Genomic DNA, 25,184 nt, shown 5'->3' with positions numbered 1-25,184 from the left:
GTACTTTGATGGCGTATAGAGTACACATGTGAGTAAATGCAAGGAATAGCCCATGAAAAGAGAGGAGTATGGAACCTGGAACACTGTAATGGCAATTATACACTGGAAGTAACAACATTGTACAGGCAACTTCCTCTGTCCAGAGCCCAGCTAAATACCCTAAGGTAGCGGTCCATTGGAAGACAGTGTCAGCTGACAACAACCAAGCTACCATTGGGTAAAGGGCTAGTAAGGTGATGAAGACTGATATGGCTGCGCCCATGACAGCAACTGCAGGAACCAAGTCACGGAGCAACGCATGGATGTCCAAGCAGTCCCTAGGCATAATCTTCAGCACTTCATCCTCCACCGCACCTGGCATCTGACCGCTCGAGAAGTCAGGAAGCCAGCACTGGGGTGAGTAATGGCCGATCCTAGGCTGCAACCTGACAGCGGGTATGGTCTATAGGAAAATTGCTGTTGGAGCCCAAACTGTATTTCACAATGATTTAGGAAACCCCTGCAATTTTTGGAGTTCTCAACAAATTTTGCAGGAGTAGGAATGTGCAGACGAGGTGCCACTGAGAAAACCGCCGGAACCAAAGAATTGGAATGGATGAAACCGCAGCTACTGAGCCTCTAAGAGTGAATTGGATGTTACCCATCCAGTTTTTCAGTTCTTGGAGGAACTGTACCACCTGACCCTGTGCCATCTCTTGGTGATCTAGGCGAGCAACAAGATCAGGTGTAAACCCAAAAGCTTGTGTCTGATTCTCGGCTGGATCCATTGTGCCAGTACAAACTGTCACGCCTAAGGGTTGCTTTCAATTGGTACAGGCGTGGGAGGCAATTTGAGAGGCGTGAATGAACTTAGGTGGCTTGAGCCAGGACTTCCTCATGTATAGATTTGAGGAGGTAGAGATACGGCATTGGATGATGGGCCCCGAAGGCAAGAACAGGAATAGAATGTCTTTATTGAACAGCAGGTTGGAATGGGACTGGTTATATAATACTATAGGAATGGGCAGAATCGGATTGGGACCAATGATGCTGGATTGAGAGCTGGACGGTTTGAGGCCAATGTTGATGAATTTAAGAACTTGATGGATTTGAATCCAATGTTGATGAATTGAAGAACTTATATGAGTCCGATGTTGATGAATTGATGAACTTGATTGATATGAGTTCGATGTTGATGAATTGATGAACTTGATTGGGTTGGGACCGTTCAAATACAGAGTACATGAGAGCTGAAACTTCAGCAAGAAGCAAAGTAGTACTGGCAACAGTGGCCAGTCAGGAAATGGAATTTATAGGTGAAGATTCCAAGGGATTGGATGCTGCTGTCAACTGGTCTGGGAGCAGCGCTCTTAGTGGAGGAAGAGCATCATACTGTGGTTTAGGAGGGAACTCTGGCGTGCAGCTTGTGTGCCAATTTTCAAAGTGAGTGACAGGAAATCAGCGCTTGTGGATGGTAACGAGGGGGTGGTAATAAAAAAACAAGCATGTTTGGCTGTTTAAACAATGTTCATGGACATGCATAAATTAAGCATTGCAATCACTTTCGCAGTATGAGAACTCTCTGTGTGTGTCAGGAAAGCGCCAGTATTTGCGGCTGGTCAAACTTGACTTACATGCTGCGTGACTGTTGCACGTTGTTGGATGGAAATGAGAAGGCAGCAGTGGGCATCTCTATGATCGGCTATGCTTTGAAAGGCATTAGCTTATTTGAGCAACCGCGATCCGTAAGAGATCGCAGTTGCAAATGCATTAGCATACAGCTCTGAATCAGGCCCTGTGTGTGCAGAAAATAAGGATGCATGCGCGGTGTGACTTAGATGCATGTGCATTAGAGAAACATTGCTCCACTGCATCCAACATCAGCAGAGCATGCAACTCAGAAACAGGCTTATAGACTTTATCTTCTTTGGACAGTTATGGCCACTAAACATAATCAGACATCAATACTATGATTTTCTAAATTCAAGGGTGCCCAGCAGTAATGACATCATAATATTTATTACAATATTTTCTGCTTGACGATGTGGTTTGGTACAAACAGACAGGGCATTAAAGGAACAACAGCCATCTGGTATTTTTAGTACAGTGGACCAGGATATCGGACAAGGAGAGAGGTTAATCCCTTATATTCTTTAGTGACCTTTTGCAAGCCAAGTTTGAAAACTTTGGACATTGTTAGTGGCTATTGTTTTACTTGCAGACAGTATAGGAAGATAATGAAAATAATCATCCCTGGAGTCTTCAAACTGACAAGAAAGAGCATTGGCTTTTTGTGTTGTGTGATCCTGGCCAATAGGTCATCACAAAATTAAACGTGAAAGGAACAACACCCAACATGCTTGTCTAGAGTTAAGCTTGTTAGAGTTTCTTGGCTGTTTTTAAGTATTCAAGATTTTTGTGATCTGCAAACATAGTAATGGGTGTGGAAGCCCTCTCCTATAGATGACAACACTCCTTTAGAGCAATTTGGATGGCAAGTAATTCCTGAACCTCTATTGTGTTATTTTGTTCTGTTGGGGATTATTTTATTTTTTTCAAAAAGAACGCACATGGATAAAGAACACTTTTAGGCCCCATACACTGGCACTGAATGGCTCCATTGGCATTTGCAGAAGCATCAACCTCAGTGTTAAAGGAATGTGCCAGAACTGGATGAATGAACACTGGAGTTGTTTGAAAGCTTTCTTTAGGAAACAGAAAAGTATGTGAAGCAGTGGTGGACTAGGCGAAGGGTGTCTGTGAGTGGTTGCACAGTCTTTGAAAAAGTCTTAATAAAACCTGTATAATAAATTGCAAATCCATGGAATCTGTGCTGCTATAAAGCATCAGCACTTGGGGCATAAAGAGGCTTTGATAGTTTGGTTGGTGACATAGTGATTGATTCCATACTGTAGACCTGCCACATTGTTTGTAAATGCTGAAATATATTTTTTTGGGGGGCAGAGGGGGGGTGCGCTATCAGGCCGCAAGTTGAGAATATGGCCCATTAACTGAGTCATGTGGGGAGGAACACCAAAGAGCATACAGGGAAGCTGAGGGTATGAGAGGCAAGTATGCATGCAGATACCGGTTATTTGAGTGATTAGGTTGTAAACCTCATGCCAAAAAACCTAATGCTAGGTCAGTTCCACCACACATGGAGCATAGGGCCTCATTCAGACCCACTCGCAAGCAGCTGTCCGCTCGCAAGTGGGTCGATGGTGTGCACTGCGCATGCGCACGACGGAGGGAGCTCCGTCGTGCGCATGCGCTAGACGCGACGAGCGAAGGACTTTCCTTCGCTCGTTGTGTCTGATCAAAGGCGGCGTGCTGTCGATGTTGATTGACAGCACGCCCCCTTTGGTGGGCGTGCCGGGGCATGCCTGCCAGACGGAGGCGTTCCCAAGGGAACGCCTACCGTCAGAAGCCGGCCCCACTGACATCACTAGTGATGTCAGTGGGAGTGATTTTGGCTCTGATAGAGCCAAAATCACTCCGGGGCTTGTGGTCGAAAACCCCGACCACAGGCTTCTGGTCGCACTGGCGATGGTCGCGATGGTCAAGACCATCGCGACCATCATCCTGCACACTCGTATGTGCTGTGGGTGGTGACCCACAGCTATACGAGCGTCCAGGAGGACGCTCCATTTTTATGGAGGACGGCCCTCATTCAGAGCGAGCGCTCTGCTCAGAGCGTCCGGCTCTGAATGAGGGCCATTGTGCCCTCTGGAGGCATCCTCTCCAGAAGCTGTCTGTAATGCTCAAAAATATTGCATCGAGATGTGATGGAGCAAGATACAACAAATCTATTTTCTAGTATAAGAAAAAATAAGTTTCAAGAAGAATCTTTGATATTTTACAGAAACAAATTCCCAATTCTTCTACTGTTCCTAAAACGTGCACTTTTGAAATGCAGAGATAGGTAACCCAGAATGCACTAGCGATACATTCTTTCATCTAAGGGCATAATTCAGCTTCGTATGGAGTTGCAAAGCTGCTCACAAGCAGCTTTGCAATTCCATCTGTGTAGATATGCTAATGCACAGGTAGCATCACGCCTCCTGCTGCATTACTTATCCATACTGCGTTGCCCAACACAGCATCAGACAATCTGCGGAACATCGGCCGGCTAAGGTGACCCATGTGGTCATGCAGCCGGCCGCGCAGATGAGAGGAAGAAACCAGATCTCGGTCGGCTGACGGAGATCCTGGCTTCTTCAGCCCCCCGCCCCAACAGCGGCGACTCGCCTCCGTTTCATGTAACGGAGGCCATCGCCGCCCCCTCCCTGCCCACAAACGGACGCAGACTGTCAATCACTGCCAGTCTCCATGCGGAATGCGCAGAAAGGGTCAGACGCCTGCACAGATTCCCGATCACCTGCTGAATGAGGACCTCAGTCCAATAAGTCTAAGAACTTGACATTCTTATGCAAAATGAAAATATGTGCACTATTACTGCAGCTTCCATCTCCTGGACTTCAATAGTCATGTTTCACCATTCACCATGGAAGACACAAAGCCAGCTTAAATCAACAATTACAAAAAAAAACGCCCTTTCCTAATTCATTATAATAACGTGGTTATTGAAAAAGCTTGCCCCATGACCCTACCAACACTTCTGCCGAAGTTCTTGACAGCAAAATATTGTAGTAGTATAAATATTTCTAATGATGGAGACTCCAAGTGATTGCAAGGGGATTGGAACAGCATATACATATAGATTGTTTACCATTTGCTAAAAATAAATAAATACTTTAATCAAAATATAATTAATTGGTTCTGCTTTTGTTCTAATAGATTATTTCCTTTTAACATAATAGCTTCACCTCTGGCTCACATCATGAATAAATGAAAATAAATCAGTTATGATTTGGACATTAGATAGCAAGAGAACCATATGTAAAAGATATAAGAATACATGGAAAAACAGAGGTCAGAAGGACATGGCTTTATAATTGTTAATAAGCTAAGAATAGAAACTCATGTTAGTACCAGTTTATTAGCCTCTACCAGCAAGTAGGAAAACAAGCAGCAGCTGATGTTTCAAACATCCATTAAATGGACCCAAAAATATAAATATTAATGAAACTGAATAATTATGTCAAACAATGTGACACATAACACCGATTCAATCATTGGGGACCTAAATACAAAAACATCCCCTCAATATACAGTATGTCAGGGAGGCTTAATTTAAATAAAATGATTGATGATGATCTGGTTAGTCCTCCAACCTGATTGAAAGCCATGTATAAATTTCACATTGTGTAATTCCTACTAATCCAAATTCAGAATAGCGGAACTTCACGACAGAAAAGACTATCAATTTTCCCATGCATCCCAAAGCGTTGCACAGGATAATTGACAATGTTGGGATACCATATTGTCACGATGTGCACAGCTGCACATTGCAGAAACTTGAATATTGTCTTACAGTAAGGCCTGAGAAGCCTGGTCACCAACAATAGCATTTAAATTGTTGATTATTTCTATTCTGAGGCTGATTAACACTACCCTACAGAGAAAATATGGAATTGATAAGATAGCTTATGGAGGTTAACTGCGTGGTTCTGGAATTTGATAGGCTTGTCTGAAGAGGTGAGTTTTCAGCTGTACCGCGACCACGACGTGGTTTGAAACAGCAGTTCCACCCAGTGGTGGGGTACACACAAAGTAAGGGGCGTGCTGGACGCCGCACTACCCCCGTACGCAAAGTGACTTCTTTATTATTTCACACAAAAGGAGCCTTTTGAATAATATGAGATATGGTAAGAACTTACCTTTGTTATCTCTATTTCTACGAAGTCCATAGGGTTCCACAGGATACCTTGGGGTATAGGTGTGACGTCAGTCATCGGGCACCATAGAGTTAAGCTTTCAGCCTCCCAGGATGCACTAGGGTCCCCCTCCTATACCCCGCCCCCGAGCCAAGGCACCTCAGTTAGTTACCAAGCCATAGGCCGGAGGAGGAGAAGGAAGAGAGAGAAAGAAGATCTGGATACACACAAGAATCACACTCTCACCAGAGGGAGACGGAAAAACCGATGACCAGAACAAAGCCCATCTGCAGCACAGGTGCGACAGGGCGGGAGTCCAGTGGAACCCTATGGACTTCGTAGAAATAGAGATAACAAAGGTAAGTTCTTACCATATCTCATATTTTCTACTTCAGGGTCCATAGGGTATCCACAGGATACCTTGGGGATGTCCCAAAGCAGTATCCTTTAAGGGTGGGGACGCTCCTGTGCTGAAAGGAGAATCCGCCGCCCGAAGGAAGCATCCTGAGAGGCGAAGGTGTCAAACCTGTAATACCTCACGAAGGTATGGACAGAGGACCACGTAGCAGCCTTGCAGATCTGGACTGCAGAGGCACCACGTCGAGCTGCCCACGAAGGACCCACAGACCTAGTGGAATGAGCCTTCAAAGAAGGAGGAACCGGCAGACCTTCATGAAGATAAGCTTCAGAAATAGCCATACAGATCCAGGCTGCCAAAATTTGCTTTGAAGCAGGCCAACCCTTTTTACGGAAGACATAGAGGACAAACAAGGCGTCCGACTTCCTAAACGAAGAAGTGCGGTCAACATAAGTCCTTAAGGCCCGCACAACATCCAAAGTGGCCTCACTCACTGAAAGGCCAGGTGAGTTAAAGGCCGGAACAACTATTTCCTCGTTAACATGAAACTGGGAAACAACTTTGGGAAGAAATTCAGGCCGAGTGCGGAGCACTGCCCTGTTCCCATGAAAAATCAAGAAAGGGGGTCTACAAGAGAGAGCCCCTAAATCAGAAACACGTCTGGCCGAAGCTATGGCCAGAAGGAAAACAGTCTTAGCTGTTAGCCATTTAAGATCCACTGAGCCCAGTGGTTCAAACGGCGGTCCCTGGAGAGCCCTCAGGACCACAGCCAAAACCCAAGGCGCCACAGGTGGAACAAAGGGCGGCTGAATGCGGAGAACACCTTGCATAAAGGTGCGCACATCCGGGATTGTAGCAATCCTATGGTGAAACCAGACAGACAGGGCCGAAACCTGTACCTTCAAAGAAGCAAGGCGAAGCCCATGATCTAGTCCCGCTTGTAGGAAGGCAAGTATCCTAGACAGACGATACTCCAGCGGTGCATAACCTCTTGGTCGACACCATTGGAAGAACGTATGCCACACGACATGGTATATCCTCGCGGACGACGGTTTCCGAGCTAGCAACATGGTACGCACCACAGAGCTGGAAAACCCCCTGGACCTCAACATGGCTGTCTCAACAGCCACGCCATCAAAGACAGCCGAGTCAGGTCCGGGTGAAGACAAGGACCCTGCGACAGAAGGTCCAGTCGTAGCGGCAACCGCAGAGGACTGTCCACGGACAGACCCTGAAGGTCTGAGAACCAGTGCCGTCTGGGCCACGCGGGAGCTATCAACAGGAGCATCCCTCCTTCCTGTTTGAATTTCCGGATTACCCGTGGAAGAAGGGAAACCGGAGGAAACAGGTATGCGAACCGGAACGTCCACCGGACGGACAGAGCATCCACCAGAGACGCCTCTTCGTCTCTTGTGCGAGACCCGTACACCGGCAACTTGTTGTTGTGCCGGGACGCCATGAGGTCGATCTCTGGAAGACCCCACCTGTCCGCCAGCAGTTGAAAAACGTCCGGGTGCAGGGACCATTCCCCCGGATGAACGTCCTGGCGACTTAGAAAGTCCGCCTCCCAATTTAGCACTCCCGGGATGAAGACCGCTGATATGGCCGGAAGATTGCGCTCCGCCCATACCAGGATCCGAGACACTTCTACGAGAGCCGCCCGACTTCGGGTTCCTCCTTGCCTGTTTATGTAGTCCACGGTGGTAGCGTTGTCCGACTGGACCTGCACCGGATGACCCTGGAGAACCCGATGTGCCTGCTGGAGAGCATTGAAGACCGCACGGAGTTCCAAGATATTGATTGGAAGCTCCGCTTCTGTCGGCGTCCACCTGCCCTGGAACAAGTGTGGACCCGAAACTGCTCCCCAGCCCCGAAGACTGGCGTCCGTTGTCAACAGGATCCAATTTGGTACCCAGAACAGACGTCCCTTGCTGAGATGGGTCGTCTGCAACCACCAGGCAAGGGACAGGCGAACCTCCGGGGGGAGCACCATCGTCTGGGACTTTAGAGACTGAGGCAGCCCGTTCCACTTGGACAGGATCAGGTGCTGCAGAGGTCTGGAGTGAAACTGGGCATATTCCACCATGTCGAACACCGACACCATGGAACCCAGTAACCTCATCGCCGAGTGTAGAGACACCCGGCGGCTGTGCAGACAACTGCGCACCCTCGACTGTAAAAGAGATCTTTTCCTCCGTCACAAAGATCCTTTGCTGTCCCGAGTCTAATAAGGCTCCGAGGTGCAGAATCCGCCGAGACGGGATTAGAGTGGACTTCTGCCAGTTGATTAACCAGCCGTGCCGTTGCAGCAGCGCAATGGTCAGGTCCAAGTGGCGTAGAAGGAGCTCTGGAGATCCTGCCACTAATAACAGGTCGTCCAAGTATGGCAACATGCGGACTCCCTGCAGCCGCAGAGAAGCCGCCATGACCGCCATCACCTTGGTGAACACACTCGGTGCTGTCGCCAGGCCAAAAGGTAACGCCCGAAACTGAAAGTGGTCGCTGCAGATTGCAAACCTGAGGAACCGTTGATGGCGCAAAAGAATAGGGACATGCAGGTAAGCGTCCTGTATGTCCAATGACACCATGTAGTCCCCAGGTTCCAGCGCCAGAATGATGGACCGCAGGGTCTCCATCCGAAACTTCGGCACTCGCAAAGACTTGTTGAGAGCTTTGAGGTTGAGAATCGGACGATACGACCCATTGGGTTTCTGCACCAAAAAACGATTTGAATAGAAACCCTGGCCCCTCTGGGAGAGTGGAACAGGCACTATAACTCCAGCCTGGAGCATAGTGTGCAAAACCTTCCGCAGCTCCGTGGACTTGTTCCGGTCTGATGGTAGACCCATGGTGAAGAATCGAGCCGGGGGTCTGTGCCGGAAAGATAGGGCGTACCCGTGGGAGACCACCTCGAGAACCCAAGTGTCTGTCGTGGTGACCGACCAACACCGGGCGAACTGCAGCAGGCGGCCTCCCACTTTGGGATCCCCCAACGGGAGACCCGGACCGTCAGGCCGCAGGCTTGTCATCAGGCTTAGGGGCCGGACAATTTTTTGGGACCAGCCTGTCGGGGAAAAGACTGTGGTTTGGGCCTGCCCTGGGCCCTATAAGACCGAAAGGACGATGGTCCTGAACCAGAAGGAGCCGCGGCCAACGGGAGACATGCCGATTTGGCTGCCGCCAACGTGGCCACAATCTTGTCCAGATCCGGACCGAAGAGAACTTCTCCGTTAAAGGGCAACGCCTCCAAACCCTTTTTGGAGTCAGCGTCCGCCTTCCAGGATCGCAACCACAAGGTGCGACGAGCAGCCACCGCTGCTGAAGAAATTCGAGACACCAGTGTACTAATGTCTAAGGCAGCCTCGTTGATATATGTGGCCGAATCACGGAGATTACCAATCAACTCCGTTTGTTCGGCCGGACAGTCGGAATCAAAGGACGCCTCCAATGAATCCGCCCAGCGCTCCATCGCTCTGGCATCCCAGCAAATGGCCATAGACGGCCGCGCTGCCCCCCCCGCAAGGGAATAAGCGGACTTCAGGCAGATCTCCACCTTGCGGTCCGTAGCATCCTTAAGGGTGGACATGGATGGCATCGGCAATGTGGCACTACGGACAAGACGTGTCACATGAGAATCCACCTGTGGAGGGGATTCCCACTTAGCAAAATAATTATCCGCGAATGGATAAGCCACTGCCAGGAGCCTCTGCGGCTGGTATCGCTTGCCAGGCTGTCTCCACGCCTCCTCTAAATGGTCCATTAACTGACCCGAAAGAGGAAAGACTGTGGCGTCACCCTTCACATCCTTAAAAAAGGCATACTTGGATTTAGCAGCTGGGGGAACTTCGTCCTCAATCACCAAGGCTGTGCGGACTGCCCGAATAAGTCCAGGAATATATACCTTGGACCTAGCGTCAGCGTCCTTAGTATGGAGAGGTTCCTGATCGTAAGGATCCAGAATCTTCCCATCATCAGACGACCCTTCGTCATCCTCATAAGGAGCCGACAGAGACGCCACCGGCTGTTTATGCAGCCGCATCACAGTCTCCCCCTGCAACACATCCGACAAGTGCTGTACAGAACTCGTCAGGGAGTTATCCCACGCCGGCTCCTGAGAAACCGGGAGAGGGGAAATAGGGAGACTGCGGGGTACCACCAATTGTCTTGGGAAACCCTGCATGGGTGACGACACCACTGACTGCTGGGACAAACCCATCTGTGTAAACGCGGGCTGCGGAGCTAACTGGCCCACTAAGGTTGTAAGCGCCTGAGCGAAACAAGCCCAGGGCGGCTCCTGTACCGGTGCTGTAACCGTAATAGGCCGCGCCATTGACAAACACTGCCGGCAGAGGCCCTCCGCGCTACCCTCCCCCTCCGCTAAAGGTACTTTACATGTAGCACACTGTAGCCGGAGAGGAAAATCACTTTCAGACATGATGGTACTACGTATGTGACCCCTCTCACCAATTGTATTTTAAAGAGGTGAGAGACCACCCTGCAGCACCGCACCGCACCGCAAGGGCTTAGCAGAAAGAATAGGGACAGTAATAAAGCTGACAGTCAGAATAGAAGATACAGGCAGCAGCTATAGCACAGTCACATACAATGCAAAGAAAATCAATTCCTGCACTAACCAGCGTTGATCACTCAACTACGCAGACACTGGTAGGACACAGCGCTGCATACACAGACCTGACCACAAGCGGAGGAGAGGTATGCGGGGGGACCCAGACCAAGAGGCTTCCTTCCAGGCATCCAGCAGCGTTTACCATGCGTTCAGGAAGATGGCCGCCGAGGAGCAGAGAGGAGGCTGGCCTGGGGGAGGAGCGCTGCCACAGGGCCAGTCGGCAGTGTGCAGAGGGCTGTGTGCAGCGGGGGAGGCGCCGGCTGTGAGACAGGGAAGGCGCGCTCCCCTGGCATGCATTTAACCCCTGGGACGCCGCAGCGCTACCACTCTGCTGCGGTCCGCTGTCCCAGGGGGGTAGTGGAAGCGCAGGCTCTTACCTGGCTCCACGCTGCAGCCAGTCCCCAGGGAGCCCCCTGCCTGGGGACTCTGGACCATGTAACAGCGGGGACCCACCGCGGGACCCCGCTGCTTACCTTGCTGTCCCCCTTGAATCCGGCCATGGTCCAGAACATCTGGGGTCACCGCTAGCTGTGACCCCAGATGCTCACCAGCATCCCCGGATCAGTACCGGCGTTCTGGTACCGGCGGGGGTGTAGGGAAGACAGCATGGACGTCAGGACTGACTGTCCATGCTGTACAACCAGATGTGCAGCCACAGCTGCATGCACAAAAGCTTCAGGGGCTCTTCTTAGCCCCCTCTCCAACAGGTGCACCCGGCTTCGGCCAGGCACCAAACTAAACTGAGGTGCCGTGGCTCGGGGGCGGGGTATAGGAGGGGGACCCTAGTGCATCCTGGGAGGCTGAAAGCTTAACTCTATGGTGCCCGATGACTGACGTCACACCTATACCCCAAGGTATCCAGTGGATACCCTATGGACCCTGAAGTAGAAATTTGATTTCTTAATTATGCTCAATTTTGGAGTCAGTTTTCAACATTGTCCAGACATATTCACTGAAATTGCAACAATCACACATGCTCTGCATCTGACCTGGAGTCTCCTTGCACAGAAAACTGCACTATATACACTGGTCATTTCCATAGAATCAGCATTGTGTATACTTTTATTATGAACAGTTTCCATTAAGTTGCTTTTTGCATCATATACACAGGTGGCACAAAGCACACGACATTTATACATCAGATATATTGTTCAAAACATTAAAGTGATTGCAGACTGAGCACTCACTAATACCTCTTTTCCACCAAAAACCTGGGTCCGACCTGGGTTTTCAGACATGGTTCCGACCCAGGTCAGACACTGTTTGTACAGCACCATCGATCTGGATTATTCTCAGGTCAACCCCATTCACACTGAACCTGGATCTGCCCTGCTAAACTTGTGAGGTCATAAAAATTGGGAGGTGAGTACACCACAACCACCAATGAGCTAATTTTAGGCATGACTCAGGTCGGATAACCCGGGTTGCGTCGCTTACACTGCACCATTACCCAGGTGCATCCTGGGTCCGACCCTGGTAGCTACCTGGGTTGGATGGCCGGGTCACTAGACCTGGGTTATTTTTCAGGGACCCTTTTACACTGAGTTGCGACCAGGGTAGACCCAGCAAAAACCCAGATTTTTGCTCTAGTGTAAAAGGGTATTATTCCATTATAAATTGTACTAGCTCATGTACCTAGTTTCACCCGGGTAGACCTTAGATATTTACTGTCTCCAATTCCATCTCACTACTCCAATAACACATTAATCCTACACCTCTATAGTAATGCATCACTACTATAGTAAGACATTACCTTCAGTAACCTGTCTACTAACACATTTCACTCCCTCACGTCTGTAGTAACACCTTTCCCTCCGTAGCCCATGTTTTAACACATTCAACACTGCCCTTCCTCAACTGTGAAATACAATCCCTCCCTCACACCTGCAGTAACACATTACCCTCACACCTCTAGTAACTTATTCCCCTCCCTCTCCTCTGGAGTAACACATTCCCCTCCCTCACATTTGACATTCCCCTCCCTCACCTGTGTAGTAACACATTTTCCTCTGCCACCTCTGTAGTAACACATTTCCTTCCCCCACTATTCAAATATGGGAGCCACACCAACTGCCAGTGGCAGCACTTGGAATGACAGTTGGTGTTTGAATATGATATGTGCTACAGCCACGATAAGTCAGTCAGGACATTGCACAGAGGGAGGAAACCTTTTAGCCCTTTTTACCCCCCTAGGTGTTGAATTTCAGAAAAAACCCTTCTTAGTGAGCACCTACGTCATGGAAGGAATATACTCCCAGTTTTTCATGTTTCTAGGTCCAGTGGTTTGAGCTGGGCGTTGATGAGTTAGTCAGTGAGTCAGGACATTTTATTCTAAATAGATAGATAGATAACGAGCAGCAGATCTATTCATCACCAACATATACACTTTCTTCAGTGCGCAGGTAAGCCATTTCTATAGTTTCTACAGAATCTAGAGAGTGTTTATGCAATTGATGATATTGGAGAACTATTATTTACCTGTTGCTTCATTATACAGGGTGGTCTATGAGTGTGGAAACACCCTTATAATAACGACGGTGTTTATCTTTATTCATTCTTGAGTTTTAACTGAGTTTTCTTTTGCAGGTAGTGACATTAATGACAATGGCACTAACACAAACAGAATGTGTTCAGATCGTCGTGATATCTGGAGAACGAAGCACACGTGCTATTGCAAATGATTTTAACCAACATCACCCAAATAGGGGAATGTACTGTGAGTAATGGGTGGCCTATCTTCTTGCCAAATTTAAAGAAACCAGATCAGTTGCAGATATACCAAAAAGTGGACGACCAATAACTGTTATAGATGAAGCACCAACTGCTGTGCTGGCATCATTTTCAGATAGTCCACTCGTCGTTTGTATTTTTGAATGTGGGGCAGAGGCGCTTTAAGAGAGGTGAGGGCCCGTGTGCAGCCTTCTCTCCGGCGGAGCAGTAGACTCTGGCATTGTGCCAGAGTCTACTGTGCATGCACAAGTCTCCATGAACATGGCGCCCGCACTGCGTTCCTGGGACATCTGTACTGCGCATGTGCGAATCACCAAGAAAATGGCCGTGGTGGCCATTTTCCTGTTGATTTCTGCAGCGCTGCAGCCACCGCTGGGCTGACTGAGAGGTGAGTATTTAATTGAATGCAGGGTTTGGCCCCCCTAAACCATGGGGCCTGTGTGCACCGCACACTTTGCACCCCTTATAAATACACCCCTGGTGTGGGGTGTCATTCAGCCATTTTGTCTACACATAAATGGCACCCCTACAAGATTCAGATGTTGCAACACCTGACTGAGGATGACCCAGACCGTTGGGTGGAGTTTGCATAATGTGTAACACAGCAACTTCAACTGAACCCTCATTTTCCACACCAGGTATTGTTTAGTGATGAGGCAAATTTCTTCGTCAATGGTGAGGTAAACAAACAGAACCACAGGTACTGGTCAGAGACAAAGCCTCACTGGATAGATGTCTGTAGAGTTGTGGCCTCGGCAAAACACTTGGTATGGTGTGGTTTGTGGGGTACCCGTATTGTGGGACCATTCTTCATTGATGGAACATTAACAGCAGCACATTACAAGAGGTTGTTAGATGAAGAGATTTTACCCTCATTATTATCAAAGGATGTGTCATATTCCTAATTTATTCCAGCAAGATGGTGCCCCACCTCATTCTGGACTCATTGTCAGGGAATATCTTGATGTGCAGTTTCCCCAATGGTGGATTGGCCATAGAGATAAAGTCAAGTGGCCCACAAGATCCCTAGATTTAACTTTGTTGGATTCTTTCTGTGGGGTTACCTGAAGGAACGTGTTTATGCTGTGAAGTTACAAGATCATTATCATCTGCAACAACGAATTGTTGATGCTTGTACTCAGATTCAGCCAGACACATTGTCAAGGTTCATCAGGAATGGGAAAAGACAATAGCCTTAACACTGCATTCAAGATTGCCAACTTCAAGATGGCCGCCATACTGGCAACATACCCTAAAAAGTTTTCCTTCACTCCCATATCATCCGTGTAGACACTGGATTAATATTGCCTTGCTCATTTCCACACTTATGGACCACCCTGTAATAATTTGGTTCTGGTACCACCTCCTATATGGACTAATAAGTTTGCTGGAGTGCACAATTTTTCCAAGTGAGTGTGTGTATGTAAATGTATGCACACATGCCAGGGGCAGATTAGGCCACTGGGAGCAGGGGACATTTCCCGCTGGCCCGGCCTGTGCTCTTCAGTGGCTTGCTCTCACTTAGATATTTGTACACACACACACACACACACACACACACAAAAACACACACACACACACACTACTCTAACATGCGGTTAGAAAACACACAAAATCTCAGCAAATAAAACTAATCACAGATGGTATAGAGTACTTTGAAGCAGAGGGAAATTTATTAAATGTTTAAACACATCAAACAGAAGTGTTCTCCTTTTATTACTAAATTAAAAACAAGTCCTTTACAAAACACAATAATGACAACTTACTCTCCATATTGTTGATATATAATGTATCAGTCTTAAGCATTACTCATGAATTTTTGAATCAAGTATTTCTTCTTGTTTGGAAATAGTTACCAAATATCTGCAAGTGCTTACCAAACACCTTCTTAAGCTGTAAATGTTTAACGAATACTAAGGGTGTAGAATTCAATACGATTAACCCCGTGAGTCTGTGTGAGCAAGTGCTTCTATATGCATACTTACAGCAGCTCCAGACTCACATCCAGAGGATTGTGTACAAAAATCTGCATGTATGGGGTAAGATCAGGCCGTGAAGGGGAGAGATTAGGTGCTGTTGCCGGTGCTTCCATGCCGTTAGAACAGCAATTTGCCTCGCTAGTGGCTATTCGATTCAACCCCTAACTATAACTTGTGTAAGTTTACTAATTAAATAAAAGAAGTTATTATTTTGACATACAATGAACATGGCACATTAAAAACCTTATTTTGAGGTGGGAGTAAAGCAAAAAATAGCAAGTAACTTTGCACCTGGACAAACCATGTTACAATGCAAGGGGTGCGAATACAATTTTCTTTCAATGCAGGGTAAATACTGGCTGCTTTTGCATGTGGCTCACAAATGCTGGACAGCTTTATTGTTACACTGCAATTTAGATGTCAGTTTGAACACGCCTCTCTCAAATCAAAATCTCTCTGCACATATTACATCTGCCCCTCTTGCAGTGCAACATGGATTTGCCAAGGTGCAGAGCCTGATTCAGAGGTGGACACTACTAAAACTACAGGTGAATACGACCTGATGGTTACTACCAGGGGACGCATATCAAAATTGCATGGAGCTCCATACAATTTTGATGGGCATTCCTTGGTGGTGCCTATGAGTGGAAAGAGGGCGCTAACGGCAGTGGATATGTTGGGAGTGTGTCAGTGTTAGGGACTGTATCTACAGATGCAGTTCCACTGACACTGATGGCCATAGACCCACAATATTCTACGCATGTCATAGGCAGGTACAATGTCTGATGGTGCGGCCGATGGTTTTACGTGTATCTGCAGAAGTGGAATCAAGTTCATTTCATTTATTTCAGTTTTTAACTGTTTGCAAGTAGCACATTACTTATCAAGTTCTACAAAAGCAGCTAAAAGTCGATGCATCTGCCCTTTCTCTCCCAGTCTCCATAACGAGTAGGTTCTGGTCCTTTGGGCCCACCTTTCTCCTTAGTAATGGGGTTTATGTCATTAGGGAATCCTAGAGAGAACAGAACAGAGAAATGTCAAATAAAGAACCGCATAGATGCTTATTATTATTATTTATGTTCTACAAAAACCCACTACTTTTATTTGATATAAAACCTCTGGGTCAAAATTACTTCTAGTGCATCAGTATATGTGACAACCGCTCGCACTGAGCATTAAAGCCAAATAGAAATACAGATGTGTCCTCTTACACTGTGGCCATGCCAAATAGCGTCTTTCTCACTCACAATGTGAGTCTTACCCGCATAAATAAAACAATTAAAAATGTTAAAAAAAAAAAAAAAAAAGCACGGCACGCTACTCCTCCCAGAGCGTCTCAGTCACGCGGGTGTCTTTCGCCATATTCGTACAGACACTAGGTGTATGAGGACACATCTGTAGTAATCACAAAATATGTATATTTAAGTTTTAGCTGAAAATTATTTCAGGTTTGGAAGCAAGTAGATGAAGGATTCTGTGGTGGATCTTGTGGTTTGAAATAAAACATTACATGCATCCTGCCAGGCAGAGAATCTGCACTCAGCTGCCCGTGGCCGTGTTTTCCTTGAAGTGGATGCTGAATAATTAAGAAAGGTCAAACTGATGAAACTATAAATCCATTAATGGAACAAGACAGAGTTTTGACAAGGTTAAGCTTATAATTACTTGTTCCTTATAGCCAAGTCCACTAACTATACTACCTGTGTCAATTCAGACAAAGTACTTGACAGGATGTTTCCAATGTAAGCACCAAGTTCCTTTCCCTTGATATCCCTTGCAAACGACATTTATGATACTATTTACATGGTAAGAGAAAATCTGAGAAACCCATCTCACATTCACTTCTAGTTTGTATCCTCAGGCAGGACAGAATGGCTGCGCAGACTTCTCCTGACTCTGTGGTAAAGCCTTCGTTTAGTCACATCTTTTAAAGGGGATATGGATGTAATAAAGAGGCAATGCCCTGTAATGCTACATTAACTTGACTGTGACAGTAATGTATTTCCCCGTTTCCATACACAGTGACCAGCGACATCGGTGAGGTGTGCCTTCCAGCGCGGTTTGCAATTATCCTGATATCCTCCCGATAGACTTATTTTCTTTCTTTTTTTCTTTAACTCTACCTGGGAGTTTGTTTTGTTATAGAGATATAAGCTATAGATCCTTCTACTGACTACTAATAAAATATAGCAGAGAAGATAGAAAAGACAAGTATGTGTTTGTCAGTTTTTATATTATTATTAGAGTCTTCTTATGAGCAAGAAAAAGAAATTAGCTTTAACAATTACGGCATAAATACAGATCTGGGCATGAACCTCCAGAGAATAAACATAAATGCACACACAGTCATTCCTCTAATTATTCTATTTCCAGCTACAGGAAAGAATCCGCACTCTAGCAATACATAATGGGGGCTCACTGGAGGAGAAGGACTGCAACACTATATCTATTTTTTTTAATAAATCAGTAAAAAATCCACATTTCTAAAGAAAGAGCTTTAAAAAAAAAAAAAAGTGGTGATGTTGATGCATTAGAAGAAATTAAACTTGAAAACCAGATCACTCATAAATCATGTTTCTGTAAGGAGGGCTCTATGACTGACGTCAGCCTTTATTCAGTTTCAATGAAATTTAGGAAATCACCAAATCACAGGATTTCTTTGTCAAGGTCTAGCCAAAATTTACTAAGCGGCGGTTTGACGGCGGGTTCTATTCTGTTCTAAACCCCGGAGGTGTGGCGGCGGTTTTGCTATCTGCATATTTACTAATGCCAAAACCGCTGCAAAACCGCCATCAAAACACATTTGAGAATAGAATAGAACAGGGCTATCATTTAGAAACTGCTGCAAAACCACCACCAAACCCCCAGGGTTTAGAACAGAATAGAACTTGCGTCAAACTGCCACCAAACCGTCGGGGTTTAGAACCCACCGCTTAGTAAATTTTGCCCTAAATGTTCAAAGAAGGTACATGTGCCTGTAACAGATCAGGGGACTACTACAATTCTATCTTCAAATATAGTCTCTCAATTACTATGCAAACAATGGTTCCCTACATCTTATTTGGTTGGTGTGCCGGCCACGCCTATTGATTTTGATTTAAATTTCTAATTTTATTGAGTCTTTCTCAATGATTTTTCTTCTTGATTATATATATATATCAAATACAAATATTGTATAATTGAAAAATAAGGTAACACTGTTGAAGAAAGTGTACAGTTTCTGTGCCACTTTTCATTGTTCCTTTCTGAAATAAAAAAAATTAAACGCAAAAATAGTCTCTCTTTCCAATGGACTTGGTTACTAAATATTCTAAAAAGGAAGATCCAATCACAGCCTTAGTATATAAAAAGGACTAGTGTCTATATACATATTTGTAAGATACGTAACATCATGCACTTACGAATCCTTCAAATATATACACACTAGTAAGTCTACCCAACACCCCCTGCAAATTCACCACTCCATTGTCCATTGACCTCTAGGACCCAGCACTATCATGGTTCTCCTCTTACTTGTCTAATCACTCATTTTTGTCTCCATTGCTTCCTTCACCTCCCCTCCCCCCCTTTACCTTCCCCTTGTTCCCCACAAGGCTCTGTCCTTGGCCCCTTTTCTTTCTCCCTCATACCTCTTCTCTGGGGTGAAGAGGCTTCCAATATCAACTTTGTGCTGATGACACTCAAATTTACTTCTCTCCCATGTCATTTCCTGCCAGTTGGCCATCTCCTCTGGGATGTCCCACCATTTCCTAAATCTCAACATTACAGAAATGAAAGCCATAGTCTTTCCTTCCCATTAAATTCCCACTCTCCCCGCGTCTCCGATGACAATGAATATCTATTATAAGGCTCTCAGAACCATTCCTGGAGGTCTACACTTAAAACAGCCACCTTTCCCTTAAAGTTACGGGCACTATTCAGTAGTCGGATGCCCCCAATTTCTCAGCTCCACATAGTAAAGGCTTATCTTACAGGTTATTGCTGAGGTTAAGGAATGAGAGGGACACAAAATATAGCTAATTGGCAGTGACAATATCCCCTAAATATACAGATTAAGATAGGTTAGAACACGGTCTGGTGGTCAGGGCAGGCAACAGATATGCTTGATTGGTACACATTCCTGGGGTGAGGGCGGCCCGCAGCCAGGCTTGATTGTTATACAGTTCAGTTGTTAAGGCAAGTGGTAGATAGATAAACTGGACGGTGATAAAGTACCAACCTTAACTCCTGTCATTTTTCAAACAAAGCCTGTAAAGCTGGTTGGTTGTTACTTTTTCTCCGTCCACTTTATCTCTCGCCAAGGCTTAGTACAGAGACCCCTAGATCCAGAAAAGAAGCCAAGGGAGATAGCATCAAAATCCAGTAACAATCCCAATCAGCAACAGGAAAAAAATACACAGCACAGGTTCAGCTTCCAGGAAGTCAGGAACTATAACAGACACAGGAAGGAAAGCAATAAGACAGGGATCAATGTGTGTGCATGCTATAACCAAGCCCCTGCAATTCAGTTACTCACTGCACCTGGGGAGATAAATGCAGTTTGGGTATGGTAAGATGGGCCAGACAATTGTCATCAAACAAGAAGCCAGCGGCCATCACTAAGCAATGATTCTAACTTGTGGTCTGGGTGTCATGCTTCATTTCACCTTCTTAATCTAGCCTCACATTCAGACCCTCTCCCAATTTTGCAATTTCCTCATACACCACATTTCCAAGATCAGGCCCTCTCTCACCCTGGAAGCCACTAAAACGCTCATCCATGCCATGATCATCTTTTGCCTACACTACTGTAATCTACACCTCACCCAACTACCGATCTTCTACCTAGCCCCCCCTTCCTTTTCTGTCTATCCTCAACTCCACTGCCTGCCTCATTTTCCTCTGCAGTTCCTCCAAGCTAGCTCAGACAATCACTTCACAGGCTATCCTATGCTAATCAACTTCAAACTCCTTTCCCTCCTTACATCTCCAGCCTCAAACCCACACATGCCCCCTCCAAGCCAGAATTGTTGCCGTGCAGCTCCCAATATCTTGAATTCCCTTCCACTCTCTATCACATGCTCATCCAGCCCCCCCCCCATACTTCTAATGTGCTCTTAAACCCATCTCTAGTTTGAAGTCTACCACCTAGCCTCCTAAAACTCCACCCCATGAGCTACCCAACTCTGCTACACACACGAAACACCTCTAGAATGCTTTGTAGCCTCAACATAGTTACGCATTCTGCAAATTGTAATTATATACATAATTTGACTAATTACCTATGCATGAACCCTTGTGGCCCCATAATAATAAAAGATTATAGTAATATTTTCACACTATTAAGATGATCTTCATATACCTTAATTATGGCTCAAACTCCAATAGTTGGCTAATTTAGATTCTTCAGAATCATGGAAGCCATTTTCAATACTGAAGCAATTGGGACAGACGTAATAGTTCCATGCTCGTAAGAACAACGGAATCTTTTCTAATACACCAATGGCAGGACAGTAGGCCATTAACCAAGGAGCCACAGGATCATGGCAAAGGATGGTTATCCTGTAATTACTTCTTTGGATGTTTGGGTACTGTGGAGATGTAAATATTGACAACAGTATTATAGGGACTGTGTCTGTTATATGCATCGCATAGATAGCATACTGTACATTACGGTCCTGCACAGACAGTTTATATTAACTTTTAAGATGTACCAAGTTAACACCCTTCTGGATTACAATATTATGGTTGAGAATGCGTATTAGTTGAACAAATATGCTTAATACACTGAAGTACGATCCCACATGGACAATTTTTGCACCTACTTGCTGGGCCAAGCTTACACTCAGGATTCAACAAGGAGCGTAATAGAACTCCTAATAATTGTCTACCAATTTTATTACTAATGATAGCTAATAGTTTTGTGAATAGCTTCCCTTGGTTGTTCATTGATCTATCCACAGGAACACCGTAACATATCCCCATCTCCAAACACATCTCACACAAACATAGGTGAGCTTTAGGTATTTTAAATGCAAGTGTACATTTTGATCTTTTAAGCTGCATACACACACAACGATTTAGTAAATGAACGATTTTAGTAAACTATTTTTGTTCATTTTTTCAAGGGAAAAATGAACGAAAATCGTTTACTAAAATCGTTCATTTACTAAAATGTAATGAACGATTATTTTGAACTACAAACGATTTTTGCATATTCCCTTACTGAAAATCGTTGAGTTGGTCAGTCTTACTGAACTACAAACGTGAACGTGCATGAATGATAATCGTTCATTGTTTTAACTCAGAAAGTGAACGATTTTTTTCAACGATTGAATGATATCGTTAACGATAATCGTTCAAAAAATCGTTGTGTGTGTATTCACCTGAACACTTTAAATAAAATATAGGTATTTGGCAAAAAAAGTATTACTTGTAATTACTAAACACTCACTTTCCAGTACTTCTTTCTCCATGCTGGGCTGTTCATTTTCATCAAACCGCCCTTGAGGTGTCTTTGGTTTCTTCAAAGGTGGATTTTTAGAGTTACGAACATGTGTTGAGTTATTGCTAGCTGTTCTGACACAGTTCCAGATTGCAGAGTATGCTGCAACATAAGAAATATAAGTTTAGTTACATTAGGTTTCTTGACTTGAAGTAATAGAATTGTGTATTGACAATTAATTCAAATCATGTGTTTTAATATATTACTAGTCCAGAGAATTAAAAGTGCATAAACTATTTAATTGCCTGTGGCCAGACAACAGCAAGATCCTCTCCTCTGTTGGACATCCAGACTTATAACCCTTTCCAGGAGAAATCCTATCCATCATGTCCTCTGAACTCGGTATATTTACCGCCGAACCACTGTATCACAAAAGCATAAGAAAAGGACTCCTGTGGGAAACCCCTCCTCTGAATTGTCAAGCATAAGGATACATCAAAACAAGCCTTGCTACCTCCTCACACTTCCCTGTTCTTGATCCAGTCTGATAAATGTTGAGGTTATGCAGCTCCCCACCTAACCCCTGAGTTGGTTATGGATATGATTAAAAAGACAATCTGCAAACTCTCCAACATCTAGCCCCAATAGCAAAAGGAAGAGACAGTGCTTAAGTGTAACAAAAAGCATTACACAAAAAAACCCAATAAAAATAATCATGCAGCGGTAGCCTTCGATTTTCACCTTCTCGTGGCTCATGAGGGCCTCTCCCACAAAGTGAAAAAGGCTTTGCACTTCCAGCGTCTGAGGCATGCCCAGAGCCAATGATCAGCTGGCATGCCTCAGACACTAGAAGCTGAGGCATGCCCTCAGCCTCTAGCGTCTGAGGCAGAGGACATGCCCACCTAAACGCTGTTTAAATGGCGTTCCCTGCAGCCAAGCACTGTTTGAATGTAGAAGTTAGACGTGACAAAGTCTTCCCGTACCCCAGACCACAATCAAAATGCTAAAATGTAAATGACAAATGCCTCTGGGGTCACTTTCTTAGGTACAACTTTATAGTACTAATTAAGACCCACTTGACCTCCAGAATAGCCTGAATTTTTCATGACATAGGTTCAACAAGGTTCTGGAAACATTCCAGAGATTCTAGTTAATGGTGACATCATAGCATCACACATTTCAAGCAGATTTGTCCACCACATCCTAAAGAAGCTCTATTGGACTGATGGCAAGTGATGTACATTGAACTCATTGTCATGTTTGTGGGACCAGCTTCAGATTACAAATGCTTTGCGACATGATGAATTATCCTCCGGATCGGACGACATATCAGACACATCGTCTAGTGTGTACCCGCTATGTTGCTGACGATCGTAGCGAGGGCCATGCTGCTGAATGGCCCTCGCGGGGTGATAGCCTTAAGCTGGCCACACACTAGACCAACTTACATCCAACCATCCAACTAGTTGATTGGTTGGAATGAAAATCTGGTAAGGTATGACAGCAAATGACAATCAGCAATTTGCTCCCAAACGCCAGAAAATGGACAAAAACTGTTGTTTGACTAAATTGTTTAAATCAAACATTTAACAAACTTGTCTGACGACCATTTTCATCTGTTTTCTGGCATTTAGGAGCAAATTGCTGATCATCATTTACTTTCATACGTTACCAGATTTTCGTTCCAACCAGCCAACTAGTTGGATGAAAGTTGGTCTAGTGTGTGGCTAGCTTTAGGGTGCGGGGAGGGGGAGGTTAGATTCAGGCACTAATGGAGGATAGGGTTAGGCACCAGGGAAGGAGGGTTAGAATTAAGGGTTAGGGGCCCATTTATCAAAGTGCATTTGAGGTAAATTCCCCGAAAACACCTGTTTTCGGGGGTTTACCTCAAATACTTAGTATCCCCCGGATGTATGAAGGAGGGACAGCAGCAGCTATCTCCGATACCTGCTGCGATCCCTCCATTGCCGCCAGCAGCCGCCTCCCCCATTGGTTTCTATGGGGGATGCAATGCTGCCAAATGTATCAATATCGGGAATGCGAAACATTCCCGATATTGACCCCAGCAGCTAACGCCGTCTGAAGATAGCGTTAGCCGCTGTGTCCTATGTGCACTTACCCGCATTTCAGCCGTGGAGGGATCTTCCAGATCCCTCCGCCGGCAATGGGCGCCACTCATGTGCAGTCCGCAAGACTGCGCATGCGCAGCAGCCCGGAATGCGCTCCAGCCACATCGCAGGGACGGGCTCTTTCCGGAGCCCATCTCCCTGCATGTGCCGGGTCATACATTTGGTCGGTATGATCGCATTTTGCAATGCGATCATGGGCGGTACTGCATGCCCTGATCGCATTGCAAAATGCGATCCTTAATAAATGGGCCCCTTAGACTTACCTTTTGTCCTTATGGGTGTCAGGATTCTTACTCTGTCGGGATGCCGCTGTCGGTATTCTGACCAGCGGCATCTCGACCGCTGGGATCTCATACCCAAGCCACACAAAACGTATCTGGCACTGCACCTGTGAAAAGGGGCGCAGGCATAATTTTTGCCTAGTGTGCCTAGAAGCCTTGCACAGGCCATATTAGGAAGATGGAAGAAAAACAAACAAAAAATAAAAACACTTTTCGCATTGAGAAGATGAATAACTCACTTGGGAGACGTCGTGTTGCAGAGCGATCATACAGTACAGTCCCTGCAGCTCTGCACCACTGCCACACCGGCATAGCTCTCATAGCGCTGCCTGGACACACAGTGACCTCCCTGCAACAAAGCACCATGCACACGGAGACCTCTCTCTCCCTGACTACAGCCACTCATGGACCGCACACACAGTCACACAGCTGTGAGCTTCCTGAGGAGGAGGAGGCAGTGCTGCAACTCCAGTCACGTTCTCATTGGCTGAAAGGTATCCCGGCTCGACTGAATGGCGTCATGTCCCGTACTGTAGCACGGCTGGTGTGGCGGTGGGGATTGGGTCACATGGACGCCACCCACAATATTTTTACACTATGGTTTTGGCTGCTGCCACCTCTACTGTCAGACGCTGACGGTGATTTATTGGGACGAGCATCATGTGACATGAGCCTGCTCCGGGTGACATTGCTCCATGGCACTACGCCTCTGTACACTACATGGGGCAGATGATCTATTTAGCAAGAAGTTACAGTGTCTTTATCACTTGGTGGGGGTAATTGGACATACCGGCATGTAGTCAGATTGTCGACTTTGAAAAAATGTCAACACCAGAATGTTGACATTAATCATGTTGACATGGGTAAAATGTCAACATGTTTATAAATGTCGACATTATT

At 45.9% G+C, this 25,184-nt stretch overlaps 1 protein-coding gene across 1 annotated transcript; it reads right to left on the bottom strand.

The window, feature by feature from the left end:
* Window positions 1-15,121: 15,121 nt before the first annotated feature.
* On the bottom strand, window positions 15,122-24,771 carry SDHAF4 (succinate dehydrogenase complex assembly factor 4). Its single transcript, XM_088470516.1, has 3 exons — window positions 24,524-24,771; window positions 21,884-22,036; window positions 15,122-16,462 (listed from the first exon to the last, which is right to left on the bottom strand). The coding sequence occupies exons 1-3, from the start codon at window positions 24,648-24,650 to the stop codon at window positions 16,353-16,355; spliced, it is 390 nt and encodes a 129-aa protein (XP_088326642.1). The 5' UTR covers window positions 24,651-24,771; the 3' UTR covers window positions 15,122-16,352.
* Window positions 24,772-25,184: the final 413 nt, after the last annotated feature.

This window comes from Taudactylus pleione, unplaced genomic scaffold (assembly GCF_031769625.1).
Source record: "Taudactylus pleione unplaced genomic scaffold, aTauple2 ptg000015l, whole genome shotgun sequence".
Taxonomy (NCBI): domain Eukaryota; kingdom Metazoa; phylum Chordata; class Amphibia; order Anura; family Myobatrachidae; genus Taudactylus; species Taudactylus pleione.
The sequence above is the reverse complement of the archived record's forward strand: the minus strand, read 5'-3'. Positions and strand labels throughout refer to the sequence as shown.